Source organism: Castanea sativa, chromosome 11, assembly GCF_040712315.1.
Source record: "Castanea sativa cultivar Marrone di Chiusa Pesio chromosome 11, ASM4071231v1".
Taxonomy (NCBI): domain Eukaryota; kingdom Viridiplantae; phylum Streptophyta; class Magnoliopsida; order Fagales; family Fagaceae; genus Castanea; species Castanea sativa.
In genome coordinates this window covers 66,210,119-66,226,767 of record NC_134023.1, presented here as the reverse complement: position 1 = coordinate 66,226,767, position 16,649 = coordinate 66,210,119, and the positions used below count along the sequence as shown (strand labels likewise).

The 16,649-nt window shown below is 34.8% G+C and overlaps 1 protein-coding gene and 1 long non-coding RNA gene across 5 annotated transcripts; both read right to left on the bottom strand.

The window, feature by feature from the left end:
• Window positions 1-123: 123 nt before the first annotated feature.
• On the bottom strand, window positions 124-7,839 carry LOC142617093 (uncharacterized). Of its 4 annotated transcripts, none has more exons than XR_012840899.1 (8): window positions 7,811-7,839; window positions 7,389-7,713; window positions 7,016-7,156; window positions 5,268-5,338; window positions 5,042-5,056; window positions 2,204-3,960; window positions 1,752-1,839; window positions 124-497 (listed from the first exon to the last, which is right to left on the bottom strand). It is a non-coding gene; the product is annotated as an uncharacterized LOC142617093 (long non-coding RNA). The 4 variants fall into 4 exon arrangements; XR_012840901.1 differs by having other exon boundaries at window positions 7,503-7,713; XR_012840900.1 differs by lacking the exon at window positions 7,811-7,839 and having other exon boundaries at window positions 2,204-3,635; window positions 3,849-3,960; window positions 7,016-7,495.
• Window positions 7,840-8,206: 367 nt separating this feature from the next.
• On the bottom strand, window positions 8,207-12,249 carry LOC142616981 (putative disease resistance protein RGA4). Its single transcript, XM_075789703.1, has one exon. The coding sequence runs from the start codon at window positions 11,153-11,155 to the stop codon at window positions 8,207-8,209; it is 2,949 nt and encodes a 982-aa protein (XP_075645818.1). The 5' UTR covers window positions 11,156-12,249.
• Between the last annotated feature and the right edge of the window lie 4,400 nt (window positions 12,250-16,649).

The window sequence follows — 16,649 nt, the reverse complement described above, 5'->3', positions numbered from 1 at the left end:
CCAATTGATACTGTAACACACAAAGGAATTTTTTTTTCTTTTATTTTTTCTTTTTGTGCAAATTCAATAGGAATTTCAAAAAAATCTGGCAAGCACTATCAACACAATCAAAAATATCCAGCAACAAACCACAATTAGGACACTGATTTTTTACGTGGAAAACCCTCCAATGAGAAGGGAAAAAACCACAGGACCTAGTCCAGTAAAAAATTTCCACTATTGAATAAAGAGTTTACAACAATTATCTCTAAAACAATTGCTAAAAACTACCAAGAACATTGAAGCAATTTTTAGATTACAAAAAATTTACATCACACTAAAGTCAATTTCAACAATAACAAGAACACCAAGTGGGCCTTAGCATCTAAACAAATGGAGAGGAATTTCAAAAGACAAGCTGCAAATTAACCAAGTACTCTTCCAACACTTGCTGCCATTATCTTCTTGTAAAAGAGTAATCATAAAAGAGATGATCCTTACAACACTCCAAATGCTCCCTGTAACACAAGATATCAACATTGTAATCCCAATTTGCCAATCTATGATGAGTTATTACAAAAGGTCCATACAAGCTACCCTTTTAAGTTCAGATCATTTTTTCAAATGCATATTGCTAGAGGCAAAGCTTAACAGTGATAGGGAATTGTGAAAATTGCCATGAATTAGTTATTCAAGTGAGACAAAATGGCCAAAAAAATTATTTTCCACAAGTTTGTAACAGTAAGCAATGGGAACATAACCCAAAATGTACAAAGAGATTCCACTAAAATTGAGTATGCTTCCAATCACATGAAAAAAAAAAATTGATTTTTGATAAACTTCAATCCATTACTAAGAAAACCGGGAACAAGCATGGTTATCTTCCTTATAAGCAACTGCCAAATCAGGTGGAAGATTATCCTTATTAAAGGGAAAAGGCATACAGTGAAAGAGAGCCAATTTAGCAGCAATGTGGGCTGCAGAATTGGAGGTTCTACTAGTCCAAACAAAGGAGCAAACAGAGAAATACTTTGCAAAGTCTAACAAATTACTAAAAATAGTGCTGGTAGACAAAACGTTCTTTATAAAAGGTTCTAAGATAGGCTCAGATATTTACGCCTGGTTTTGTTTTGTGCTTCCAATTTGTTCCTCATCTAGGATCAAATCAAGTGAGAAATCTTCATAAGTCATAACCCAAGAAGAATGAAGAAGAAAAGGAAAGGAATTACCATTTGAATAACCCTCTCCCAGCTATTCAAAGTTTATTGGAAAAATTAAGGACTTGAGACTTGGGCAAGGCATTTTTACTAAGATGTGAGACAAAATGGCCAAAAAAATATTCTTCCCAAGTTTGTAACAGCAAGCAATGGGAACATAACACAATGTACAAAGAAATTCCACTAAAATTGTGTATGCTTCTAACCACAGGAAAAAAAATTGATGTTAAGCTGTAGACCATTAAACTATGGTAGAAAATAAGATCATAATAGAGACAAAATGTTCTTTATAAAGGTTTTGGATAGGCTCAGATATTTACGCCTAGTTTTATTCTGTGCTTCCAATTTATTCTGCATCTAGGATCAAACCAAGTGAGAAATCATCATAATACAAGAAAAACAAAGAAAAAGAGGAAAGGAATTCACATTTGAATAATCCTCTTCCAGCTATTCAAAGTTTATTGAAGGAAATAGGGATATATGCATCTTTCATTTTAATTACTTTTTTCCTTTTGGAATGAAATTTTATTCAATATATGGAATGTAACCAAGTACCTTTCGTACTCCCCCATCCAAAATCTTAGAAAGTATCCAAGCCAGGCATATTGCCACCATATTTCACAGATGATTCATAGAATATCAACTGTTGACAGAACACAAGTCATCGAATTAAATAATGTTAATAATAATATAACTTTGAAACAATTCAACAGCTTGGTTGCTTTGAAATCAATCAAATTGGTCAAGATTCTATACATCTCAAAAAAAAAATTTATTATTAGAAAACCAAAAACTTTGCTAAAGTGAGCCCCATTCAATTATATACATTGCTTCCTATATTTTTGTAATCCAAAAGAAATTTTTTTTTTTTTTTTTTCAAAAAATTGTATTGAAATCAATAAATGATAGAGAATAAATTTTAAAAAGTTCACTTTCTTTCATTTTCAACTGTTTTCTCAGCTAGCAAAAAAAAATTCAATAAAAAAAAAGTGATATAGAATACGTACCCTCAGTAATATGTGCGATCTTGTCCCAATCCTGACCGGTTTCCTTTTTGCATCTTCTCTGCAACTCGGGACAACTGTAAATGGCCAGTCTTTGTAAAGACGAGAGATATCGCATCTCATCAGGCAGTGATTTTAGATTGAGACCGTAGTCAATTGTAAACCATTTAAGTGAGATAAGATTCCCAATCCACCGAGGCAAATTTTTCAGGATTCTCACAATTTCCAATATAGGGCATTTCCAGGGTTGTAACGTGTTGAAGACCTACAAGTAAGGAATTTAGTTTTGGAAGGCTGAGAAATTTCAGATGGATGAGGCGATTGAGATATCGCTATTCCATTCCATCCACGTCACTTCTTAGATTGAACTCCTTGCAAATAAAATGTGTAAATGCTCGAGAGAAATTAGATATAGCTTTTTTTCGAGATAAGGAAACAAGGGCATGGAAGTCATATTAGGACAATTATTAATAGTAAAAGAAGAAAGACGAGAAATGAAGGCAGTGACTGGTTATGCTGATGTTGTTGATGATCTGTCATTGATGTGCTCCTCCACCATCCCTTTAAGTTAGGGCAAATCCAAATCTCAAGATATTTTAATGATGGGAAGAAGGATAAAGCAGAAACTTCCTCACTTATATCACGATCTGATATGCATTCCAAATCTTTCATTCCACAAACCCTTAAGCTTTCTAGAAATGGGAGTTTAGACAATGGTGGCAGGTGGTTGCATCTATCACATCTCATTAAAGTGATATTCGACAGACTTTGGCACAGTGCATGTATCAGCGATATTCGACAAAACATATGTCTACTAAAGGAAGGGAGCATATTCATCTAAGTAATACAAACTTCTGGCTCAGCTTGTAAAGGCCAGGAAAAAATTGGTAGGTTTTAAGTTCAACTCTTACCCACCAAAAATAATAATTTTTTTTTTGGGTATTGCCGGGGGGTTGATAATTGAAATAAAGGAAGTAAATATGTGCAAGTGTGCACCACAATATTCAACAAATAAATAAAAAAAGAAAATGAAAAAGAGTTGAGCAACACATAATGTTAGGTAAACATATTTGCCAGGCAAGGTCTGAAAGAAGTTTGCATTTGGACACTTCATTCTTCGAAACCTAGCCCTGTACCAGCATCCTAATACATGGGGACTTGATGGATAGAAGAACTATACACACACTATTACCCAACAAAGAAGAACCCGAGCAACCAGAAAATTAAGCAAAATTATATATGGGATAATGTTTTTGAACTCTACTAAAAATTCTGTGCACAATTTCAGCAGATTTATTTTCCTTTGAGCAAACTTTGCATACTAGACTAACTAACCTGTTCCATATCCGTATGAGACATCCAATACTTTCAATTTTGCACTCAGTAATTGCATGTTCACCATGAATAATCCAAATAGCCCTTTAAGATCTCCAATCTGTAAGGACATTTGAAAAGGAAAAAAATATGTATACAACAGGACCAGCAAATCAAACATATACAACTGATGATTATCTATTTAAGATTTTTAATTATGCAGAGGCAAAACATGTAACTAAAAAAGGGGGCATATCCTACTAACGTTAACCATGCAAATGAACATACCAGAAATAAAAATAAGAAAAAAGAAACCCACAGCTTACTGGTATACCTACATAAATTTAGCACCTCCAAAATACTCTTCTTGTTTGATGCGAGATGTCCTTACATAGCGGGAGACATAGGTTGCTTTCCCATCTTTGATGCGCAAACCATGAATCATGCTGAAAAAGTTAAAGATATCACCTAATCCCTTCTTGCTTAACAGTCTAGTATTGGATAAACTAACATTCATGAACCTCTAAAGTTAAAAAAAAAAGTGGAAAGAATACAAAACACATTGGAACATGACCAATTTCAATATATCCAAGAGCAGTAAACTAGCAAGGATGGTTATAAACAATCAACTGCTGTCTACTGAGCAAACAGACACACGACTCACCAAAACCAACCAAAATACAAGACTAAATAGTTTAACAAACACCTTGAAAATAGCAAATAACATGGGTAAATTACAATCAAGTTTCCTTTCCCCCTTCACTAATAGAGTGACACCTAAGCTTGCCAAGGGATCATAAAGAAGAAGAGCAAGCTAAATATCTTCTTTTGAATCCTGATGATTGAACATTTCACCAGCATGTTCAAAGTTGTTTTGATTACATCATGGTATTTGAGCTAGAGCTCATTGGCAGGCTCAATTTGGCAATTCAATGTAGTTAAACTAGTAAAACTTCAGCATTTAATGTCAAGATAGTATATGAATCAAATGGAAGGAACCTCAAGTAAGTGTGGAAGGGGGAAAAGAACAAATGTATCATTTTATGTCTTAGAGGACTTCAATTATGTAATTTCAGTTACTAAAAAATTTTTTCATTTGGCTCCACTGCCAAACTGCAGTTGTGTCAGAACAATCATGGTATTTTCAGTGAATTTCTCAGAACTAAGCACCATATAAAATCCAAATGATCTTGGCCAACTAAAGAATGAACTACAAGGGTTTACTGCACATATAGCCACCATATATGATGACTAAGGAAAATTACATAGAGCAGCCAATTGGCATTTTTTTCTTTCTTATATGGAGCTTTTTCCTTCAGAGTATATGACACAAATACTTTTATAATGTAGAGAATTGGGCGTTGAGTAGCCACTAAAAAGCAACCATAAATTAAACACACAAAGCAGAGAAACATTAATGGTATTCTGGAGTGGGAAAAGTGGTATTGAAGTTATATCTTTGAACTCTTTCTTCAAGAAAACTTAAAAGAAATACTCTTTGGAATAAGGGAACAGAAAATCACGCACCCATCTCCATCAAACCTGCAAAGAGAGCAACAAAGGGAATAAGTACAATGGTCATCTGATTAATATCTTAATTTTCATTCACGAGAACTAAAAATAAAACCCTTCATATATGGTAGTTAAATGAATATGCTTCTTCACTTAGAATTAAGTCAAGTAATTACAGTAAATAGTTCCACAGATGGGCTTATATATATTAATTAATTAAAAAAAAAAAAAAAAGACATACCAGTGATATCCAGCAACAGGAGAAAACTTCGGGTTAGGACCCACCCTAACAAACTCTCTGTTTAAGCAATCCTGTAAGACATATTCTAAATTCCATGTCATGGGCAACAGAGGCAATAAGATGCAGCTTGATGCATTGGAGAAATAAATGAATAATTGGTCAAACTGATGGCTACATTTACTTGAATCGAAATATATATACATTTATAGTAACGAGATAGCACATATCAAACTCAAGGTGATAGGAATTCTTCAAATTGACAGGTTATTACATGACAAGGACCACTATTACCCAGCAACAAGGCTGTAGTATAATACAAAAGAAGAAGCTAGAATTGTAATTGACCTGTTTCTTAGGTAGCATGAAGCTTATTTAATACATTTTCATTTGCAGTGTTGTAAACAATATCAATTACTATTGCTCTTGCATCACTAAGAAACATTATATACCACAAAAATTTGTTGTGGATGTAAATCACGTAAAACATAAAAAGATGAGGCCCTTAAGCTGCACATCTTTTTGATAATCTAACAAGTAATGGCACTGAATTATAAGGTTCTTGACTAATGGGGTTTCCTTTGAGAAACCACAAAAGTGGTTAGCCGTGAATGCTACAACTAGTTCTAAACTTGTTTAGTATGGTAATTTTTCAGAATGTGGAATTAATTCTTATTCGGTTTACACCAATCAAATATAATCATCATCGCCTATTGAAAGGCTTTTTTACATGTTTGACAAAATGCTTTATCACCTTCTACTCCCCTTTCATAAAGTATATATGGTGCTAAGCAGCTAGCAAATCCTAATGTTTGGTGCAAGTCAATTCTTAATCCAGTTAAATCTACAATGAAATTTTTAGTGCTTCTTCTGAACTAAATGCCAGAGCGTGTTTAGCCAGATTTGTGTAATGCATTTCAACTTGTCTAATAATTTTCTAGTGTAGAAAAAATAAGCCTCTGGATTCGTAATCAGCTTTTGATATTCATGATATACATCATAAAGCCTTTGCAGCTGACTTAGTGCTCAGGCAATTTGGATACTATTTCTTGTCCTCTGGTTTTGGATGAATGAGGAAATTTTATTAACACAAAAATTATAACATGAAGTTCAAAAGACAGAAAACTACATTTCAGCAGAAAAAACAGCCAGCCCCTGCGGCAAAAAGACAAGCTACCAAGCTAAGTTAAAACAGACAGAGAGACCCATATAACTAAACAACACCCCATTCTATATTGACATTTTAAAACCATTGTAAGTTCTAGTTCTAATTCACACATCATTTTTTAATCAACTATATGACTGTGGTAGATGAATGTAGCCCAAGCAAGCTTTGCACAAGGTAGACCTCAAGCCTTTACCCATTGAAGAATGAATCCCCTATTTCTATTGGGAAAAATTGCAGATTGATACAATAGCACACAATGAATCCCCTATTTCTCTTTGTGCAAATTCAATAGGAACTTCAAAAAAATTAGGCAAGCACAATAATCAACACAAAGCAGAAATATCTAGCAACAACCCACAATCAAGACACCAAATTTTTACGTGGAAACCCTTCAATGAGAAGGGAAAAACCACGGGACCTAGTCCAGTAAAAAATCTTCCACTATTGAATAAAGAGTTTACAACAATTTTCTCTTAAACAAAATCTAAAGACTACCAAAACAAGAAAGAACACAATAATTAGATTACAGCAAATCTACATCAGACTAAAGTTGATTTCAACAATAACAAGAACACCAAGTGACCTTAGCATCTGAACAAATGGAGAAGAATTTCAAACGACAAGCTGCAGATTAACCACGTACTCTTTCAACACTTGCTGCTTTAATCTTCTTGTAAAAGAGTAATCATAAAAGAGATGATCCCTACAGCACTCCAAATGCTCCCTGCAAATAACACTAGATATCAGCATACAATCCCAATGATGATGCATGTTGCATCCTCAGGCTAGTCAAAGTTTAACAGTGGCAGGGAATTGTGAAAGACTGCCATGAACTGGTTATTCAAGTGAGAGAAAATGGCCAAAAAGGAGATTTTTCTTAAGTTTGTAATGGTAAGCAATGGGAACATATACAGAATGTACAAAGAGATTCCACTAAAATTGTGTATGCTTCTAACCGCATGAAAAAAATTGATGTTAAGCACTAGCCCATTAAACAATGGTAGAAAATAAGATCATGATAGAGACAAAATGTTCTTTATAAAAGGTTTCAAATAGGCTCAGATATTTACCCCTGGTTTTGTTTTGTGCTTCCAATTTGATCTGCATTTAGGATCAAACCAAGTGAGAAATCACCATAACACAAGAAGAACAAAGAAGAAGAGGAAAGGAATTAGCATTTGAATAACCCACTTCCAGCTATTCAAAGTTCATTGGAAGAATTAAGGACTTGAGCAAGGCATTCTTCATGTAAAGACCTCGAAACAGCACATCCATCAGCATCTATAAAAATCATTTAGAATAATGAATCAAATATATGGAATGAAATTTTATTCAAAATATTCATTAACCTTTGGTTATAGAAAGTGTAACCAAGTACCTTTCGTACTCCATCCAAAATCCTCCAATTTGTGGTAGTGGTGGTGGTGGTGGTGGAAATGTACATAATATAACTGTGAACAGAACACAAGCCATCAAATTAAATAACATTAATAATAATAGAACTTCAAAACAATTCAACAGTTTGGTTGCTTTGAAATCAATCAAATTGGCCAAGATTCTGTACATCTCAGAAATTTTTGTTATTATTAGAAAACTTTAGAAAACCAAAAGCTTTGCTAAAGTGAGCCCCGTTCAATTATATACACTGGTTCCTATATTTTTGAAATCCAAAAGAAAAAATTCATTCTTTTTTTCAAAAAATTTTATTGAAATCAATAAATGATAGAGAATAGAATTCTAAAAAGTTCACTTTCTTTCATTTTCAACTGTTTTCTCAGCCAGCAAACAAAAATTCAATACAAAAAAATGGGTATATAGAATGCGTACCGTCAGTGACATGTGCGATCTTGTACCAATCCTGACCGGTTTCCTTTTCGCATCTTCTCTGTAACTCGGGACAATCGAGAATCCTCAGTGTTTGTAAAGACGAGAGATCGCGCATCTCCTCAGGCAGTGATTTCAGATTGAGACAGTTGTAAATTGTTAACTCTTTAAGTGAGATAAGATTCCCAATCCACCGAGGCAATGTTTTCAGATTCTCACAATTTGCAATATAGAGCGTTTCTAGGGTTGTAACGTGTTGAAGACCTACAGGTAAGGAATTCAGTTTTGGAAGGCCGTCAAAGTACAGATGAATGAGGCGATTGAGATGTCGCCATTCCATTCCGTCCACGTCACTTCCTAGATTTAACTCCTTCCAAGAGCAAATGTATAAATGCTCGAGAGAAATTAGATTTGATACCCACCCATCTGGCAGAGACACAACATCTGGCAGATTTACTATATAAATATATTTTAATTTGGAGAGATGAGAGGATGAAGAAGAGGAGGAAGAAGGAAGTATTGTCTCTTGAAAAAGCTTTGAGCTAACGTTACTTAGATATAGGTATTCTCCGAGATAAGGAAACGAGGAGGGCATGGAAGTCAAATTAGGACAATTAATAATATAAAAAGAAGAAAGACAAGGAAATGAAGGCAGTGACCGGTTATGCTGGTGTTGTTGATGATCTGTCATTGATGGGCTCCTCCACCATCCCTTTAAGTTAGGGCAATCCCAAATATTAAGAGACTTTAACGATGGGAAGAAGGGTAAAGTAGAAACTTCCTCACTTATATCACGATCTGATATGCATTCCAAATCTTTCATTCTGTCAAGCCATAATTCTTCTAGAAATGGGAGTTTAGACAATGGTGGCAGGTGGATGCATCTGTCACATGTCATTAGAGTGATGTTAACAAGATTTTCGATGGAAGGAAGCCAACTTGAAAATGTCACACCAGTGTAGCCAAATACTTCCAAAATTTTGAGATTTGGATGTGGCTGGAGGCTATCTAATAACATCTCATCATGTCCTTCTTGGTGAGTCCATGTTAATTGCAGTTTCTCAAGATGTTGCTTTTCCCTTAAATTTTTGACCTCGCAATCTGAGTTAGCATCTTCCAATTGTTCTGAAATTTTGATCTCAAGTGTTCCTCTGAGGTTGTTTAGCCCATTCAATTCTCCTAGTCCGCCATTATTCCTCGCAATGAATAATGGTAATGACTGAAGACCAATCATTTTCCATAATTCTTGAGGCAATCTCAACTTATAACAACCCCTATCATCAAGGTGCCTAAGGCTAACCAATTTTGTGATGTCCCTAGGCAATTGTTTAAGATTTGAACAATACTGAAGTTTTAGTGTTTGCAAATTCGACAATGTTGTAATTGAATCAGGAAGAGTTTCAATAGGATTAAGAGAAAGATCTAAGTACTTCAAATGTATTAACTTCCCTATGGAATTTGGCATTATTTTAATATTCAATGCATTTAAATCTAATACACGCAACCTTGGGAAACTCTCAATTAGTGTACTCAATGTTGACTCATCCATGGCAACAGATTCATGACTCCTATGTGTGAAAATAATTGTACGTACCTGATTGCTTGCTTTAACCAAACTTAAAGTTTTAGTAAAAGACGAGACACTAGAAAATGATACATGACGAGTTCTTTCATCCAAATAGTCAAGTCTACAGTCTGCCCTTGCAATTGATAGTGCAAGATCATGATATAAATCATGCATCTTGTATATCACTTGTCCATTAAAATCACAGTCTTGATAAAAAAATGACCTGCAAAGTAGATTCTTGATGCACTCATCTGCAACATCTTCTACTTGCTCTATATTATTTGGCAATTGGATTAACCCATGTGCCATCCATAGTTGAATCAATGTCATCCTATCAATCCCGTAAGATTTAGGAAACAAAGAACAAAAGGCAAAACAACCTTTAATATATGATGGAAGATGATCATAACTCAACTTTAGAATTAAAAGGGTATTACCACCTCCCTGTTCAATTACATTTTCTTGTACCTTATCCTTCGTCTTTAACCACCCATCTTTTTTTTCAAAATATAATGCATTTCCAATGGACTCTATGGCAAGGGGTACTCCTTGACATTTGTCTACAATCTCCCTTCCAATTTCTATTAGATTAGCGTTGTTGGTCTCTTGCCTATTTCTAAATGCTATTTTCTCAAATAAAAACCAAGAATAGTCTTTAGAAAGACCTTTAAGATCATATATTGAAACAGGACGTGTAATCTTTGCAACCAATAGGACTCGCGTGGTTATTAGAATCTTACTTCCCTTTGCACCACCAATTAAAAGGCTTTTAAAGTCATTCCAATTTTTATCATTTTCATTCCAGATATCATCCAACACAAGTAAAAATTTCTTTTGATAAATTTTGTTAACAAGTTCCCTCAATGGATCCATGTCACGGACTTGACCCATGAGGACTTCAAGATTAAACTTACGACGTTTCTTTCGCATTAGTTCCATGCTATCATCTTTATCAATACCATTTATTAGTTTTTTAGCAATTGTTGTCACCTCGAAGACATTTAAAACGCATACCCATATTTTTAGCTCAAAATGTGTATTGACTTTTTCATGATTGTATACAGTTTGAGCAAGTGTGGTCTTGCCTAACCCCCCAATTCCCACAATAGCAGTGGTAGATACATTCTCATCATTATTAGGCTCCAATAAAAGTTTTATGATGGCATTTTTGTCATCATCTCTCCCAATAACTTCTTTATTTGGTAACCATGGGATAGTCTCCCTGTTCAGACTCACTTGAGGCTTCACATGGCCCTCATTAAAATGAAAGTTATTTCTATCTTGCGCCATTGCAATTAGATTTTGCCTCAATTCGATTATTCTAAGACTCATCTTACGATTTCTAAAAACAAGTGGGATACTTCTAAAGAAATTGCGTACCTTTTCTGCAGTATTCCCACTCGTCCCTTTTTGCTGCAAAGCTAATTCAACGTGGAACTTATACTCACCCAACAAGTCATCTGCATCCTAAAAATTATCCTTGAGCTTTTCAAGCCAGTCACTGGCTTGATGGTTGCGGTTCGGCTGCTCCATTGCATCCAGAAGGACAGCTTGTATTCTGGACACTGTGTTCTTGATGCTTTCAATGTCATCTTTAACATTCCACAGTGGTCCAAAATTTTCAAAAGCCGCAGAGCCCAAATTTTCAATTATGGTCTGTGCAACTCCGCAGAGGATTGCTTCAGCCATTTTTCCGTAGTGAGAGAAAGGAATGCTTAAAGAGCAAGAGGGAAGCAAGAGAGGACGGTCTTCAAGTAATTCAGTGCTAGAGTCTAGAGAGTAAAAGAAAAACTTTCTATTGAGTGAAAGGAAGGCTAGAAGAACGAGAGGAAAGCTAGAGAGTGAGCTTGAAGTGCTTCAGTATTTTAGAGAGTGAAAAAGGATTGCTTCAGCCATTTGTTCGTATGACTAGTGAGACAAAGGAAGGCTAAAAGAGTGAAAGGGAAGCTGGAGAGGGTGGGCTTCAAGTGCTTCAATGCTAGAGTGAATGAAATACTTTCTAGTGAGTGAAAGATAGGCTAGAAAAACGAGAGGAAAGCTAGAGAGTGAGCTTGAAGTGCTTCAGTATTTTAGAGAGTGAAAATGATTGCTTCAGCCATTTGTTCGTAGTGACTAGTGAGACAAAGGAAGGCTAAAAGAGTGAAAGGGATGCTGGAGAGAGAGGGTGGGCTTCAAGTGCTTCAATGCTAGAGTGAATGAAAAACTTTCTAGTGAGTGAAAGACAGGCTAGAAAAATGAGAGGAAAGCTAGAGAGTGAGCTTGAAGTGCTTTAGTATGCTAGAGAAAGGAAGACTTAAAGAGCGAGAGGGAAGCAAGAGAGGGTGGACTTCAAGTGGTTCAGTGCTAGAGAGTGAAAGAAAAGCTTTCTAAAAGAGTGAGAGCTTGAAATGCTTCAATATGCTAGAGAGTGAAAAAAGAAGGCTAAAAGAGCGAGAAGAATGCTAGAGGGTAATGTTGCTGTGAAGAAGGAGACGAGGAGGACCGAATATTTGAAGGGGAAGAAGGTTACGGTTACTAGTTTTCCATGTATGAATTTTCTTAGAAAGTTACATGAATCATGCACAGCTTTATGTTTTTTTCTAAGAAATTATCGTTACTAGTCTTCCTTTGTGAATTTTCTTAGAAAGCTACCGTTATATCATGCACAACTTTATGAATTTTCTGGGAATGTTACCGTTATCATGCATAGGAAAATGAGGAGGCACCATGTGGTAGTGTTGACTGTTGAGCCCTTTTGCACCGAAAGAAAACCCTTTGTGCATCAATGAAGCTAAAGCCAATTTTCTTAGAACAATCACGCTCATGCATAGGAAAGAAACAGAGTTTTCAGAGGCAGATCCAAATGAGTAATGATGTAGGACTAACATCTTGCCTTGAAAGTCTAGCCCAGTCCTTTTGCTTTTTGAATAAATACACACATCTTTGCTTTTTGAGAAACAGAGCATGGCTGGAAAAAACAGAGCCTACAGAGGCTATTATATGTGGATAACAGACTAACACGCATCGTTACAACGCTTAACCAAGATGACTTGTCGTACATATTTTTTCTAATTAAAACGACTGTCGTATAACAGATTCCAGAGGACCAGAGTGTTTAAATTCAATACATTTCAGAGAAAAATAAAAGAATGCTGAGTGGATCCGATACCTGACTACATGATGAACTAATTCAAATCAATTATATTCAAGCAAATATTAAAAATAGAAAATCAATTCTAATTTTTTTTACCCACTCATTTTGTTTTATTTAATAAGAGCATTCACAGCAGTGGAGCTAAATAGCTATATTGCTATTTTAGCTCCACTCAAACCACAAAATGCCATACACAGCAGTGGAGGCAAAGCTAAATTTTTTTAGCTTTGCGCTACAGTGCTCATGTATCACTACATGAGCACTGTAGCTGAAAGTTATAAAAAAAAATACTATTTTATTCGGTCACAGACTCCCTCTTTCATTTCACGTCTCTCTCCTCGCTTCAGTCACTCCGGAAATTCCATTTCAGTCTCTCCTTCTCTGAAGCTCACCGCCCTCTCTGAAGCTCACCGTCGTTGGGTTGTGGATTGTGCTCCGGCCTCGTGGATCGAAGTGGCTTTCCGTGGACTGGAGTGCTTGCTTGTGGATCGGAGTGGTGGGTTTCGGCGTACCGGCATGGGTTTCGGCGTATCGGCGTGGTGGGCTTCGTGGTGGGTTTCGGCGTCTCGGCGTGGTGGGCTTCGTGGTGTGTTTCGACGTCTCAGCGTGGGTTCCGGCGTCTCGGTGTGGTGGGTTTCGGCGTCTCGGTGTGGGTTCCGGCGTATTAGTGTGGTGGGTTTCGGCGTACCGGCGAGGGTTTCGGCGTATCGGCGTGGTGGGCTTCGTGGTGGGTTTCGGCGTCTCAGCGTGGTGGGCTTCGTGGTGTGTTTCGGCGTCTCGGCGTGGGTTCCGGCGTCTCGGCGTGGTGGGTTTCGGCGTCTCGGTGTGGGTTCCGGCGTATTGGTGTGGTGGGTTTCGGCGTACCGGCGAGGTGAGTTTCAGTTTTGGGTTGTTGGATTTTCGGGTTCCTGGGTTTGGTTTGTGGTGACTGTGTATTTGTATTATTTTATTGTAGAAGATGTATTATTTTATTGTAATGTTTATATTATTTTATTGCGTTGAAAGTTAAAATAAATCCACTGCTGCAGCATGTTTTGCAAAATGAATAGCTAAAATAGATAAAGTAATTTTTTGTAGAGCTAAAAAGCTAAATTTTTAGCTCCACTGCTGTGGATGCTCTAAAAACAATGATAAAGCAAGGATTTTTTTTTTTCCACCTTGACTATCTGGGTTTTCTTGGGGAATGTGGAATTGGTAAAAGAAAATGTACAAAAGCACAACTTTTACAATAATTTTGAAAAATTTTAGTGGCAGTGTGAGATAGCACTGATCGTTGAGCATAACTTTATTTTTATTTTCCATTGCACCAAAGTCTAGTGCACCATGTGAGCATATACCTTGGCCCTTCTTTGCATGATTACACCAATTTATGTATAATATATATATATATATATATATATATATATATATATATATATATATATATATATATATATATATATATATATATATTTGTGCTCCATTAAACTAAGGACGGATCCACAAGGAGGGGGCCAAGGGGGCTCAGCCCCTGGCCCAAAGAAAAAAATTGTGCCTCATTCTTTTAAAAACTTAGACTCCCTCTCTTTTTAATTAGCCTAGCCTAAATAGTAATTACCAAACTCAAAAACTTAACAAAACCAAAATTTTAAAATAAAAAATAAAAAATCTCAGTTAGCCCAGTATTAAAGTACTAGCATTGGGTGTTCTAAATGGTAAATATTGGGGTGTTTGGTACATGTTTTCAAATAACAATTTTCAATTTTTAAACAACATTACACATATTTCCACACACATTTTCACCCACACGTATTTCTACACATATTTTTAAACAACAATTTTCAGTTTTTAAGTGCATGTACGAAACATCCATTTAGAACACCAAAATCAAAAACACTACTGTACGAGACATTTCAAATGCTATATTAAAGTAGCCAAAGTAAGTTTTGGTTTGTGAATATATATATATAATCAACCAAGATCAATACATAAAATCATTGTTTCTTAATACATTGTTTTTTTGTCCCGCATAGTGTCTTTTCTTCTAAGAATATTTTTTGAAATGATCTCTCCTTTTTGTTGGACAAGCACAGTTTTTCTCATAGTATTTTATCTGCAAATCTTTTCTTTTACAATTGTCTTTAAGTTTACTATGAACCTTGTCAATTTCTGAATATATATATATATATATATATATATATATATATATATATATTCATTCTTGCAACAATTGATGCTCTTAAGAACAATATTATTTTGTATTTTTTTTTTTGTCTTTGTTGGTAAAATGATTACATCTTAATGTATTAAGAAACAATTATTTTATTTATTGATCTTGGTTGATAGTTTGTTGGTACCATATGAATACTTATTTGGATTTTTTTTTTCTTTTTATACTTCGGCCGCACTAGTTTAAAATCCTAGGTCTGCCCCTGCATTAAACACTATCTAAAATGACATAAGAACATTCACATTAAGGGTTTTAAAAATTTTAGCATTCACATCGAGTAATTAACTATATCATACATCACATTCCTCAAAATTCTAACGCTAGAGCATTAGCACCAAATGTTATAAAAAAAAATTCTATTTTAACATACAAAAAATTTACTTAATCTATTTTAGCATAGCATTTAATATTAGACCCTACATCTTATCTCTTATTTTAACTCGTCACTTATTAAAATAACCTAAAAAGACACCTACCATCTAGTAGAAGTGTCCTATAGCATGCGTTAATATAATTTGGCATATGACACATGTGATGAAGATGTATTTTTGGTATTTGATGTTTTAGCATTCGACACACCTCATGATGTCAATGCTCTAAATTTTCTCTGACCAACTATAGAACTTGTTTTTTTCTCATGTAAATTTGAAAATAGACAGTAAATAAGTTGACCTTTATCAAGTAGTAAGTATTCAAATTTGACTTGACATCGAATTACAAATATAAAATATTTAAGTTTAGTTGATAGTGAATGTAAAATGTTTAAACTTGGCTCAAGCTTGAACCAATCCTATAAATAATGTTCACATTCAAGTTCAAGCTCATTAAAAAGTTTAAAAACTTGAACTTGGCTAGATCCATTAGTCAAGTTGAAGCTTAAACTCAAGCTTAATATCAAGTTTTTGAGCTTAAAATCCAACACAAATATATTATTAAGCCCATATAAAGCTTATTGGTTTGCACAAGTAATCACTTCTCCTAATTACTTAAAACCTTAATAAGATAAGAGTGTAAAGGGGAAGAAAGTTACCGTTACTAGTTTTCCTTTATGAATTTCTTAGAAAGTTACATTAATCATGCACGGCTTTATGTGTTTTCTAAGAAATTTACCATTACTTCTAGTCTTCCTTTATGAATATTCTTAGAAAGCACTAACTATATCTAATATCCAATCAAATCTATACACACATCGTTACAACACTTAACCAAGTCGACTAGTCATACATATATGTTCTAATTAAAACGACTGCCGTATAACATATTTCGGAGGATCAGAGTGTTTAAGTTCTGTTTCTCAAAAACGAAAAAAGAAAAAAGAGTGTTTAAATTCAAGAGAAAAAGAAATGAATGCTGAGTGGATTCGATACCTGACTTCATGATGAACTAATTCAAATCAATTATATTCAAGCAAATATAAAAAATAAAAAAATCAATTCTAATTTTTTTTTACCAACTCATTTTGTTTTATTTAATAAAAACAATGA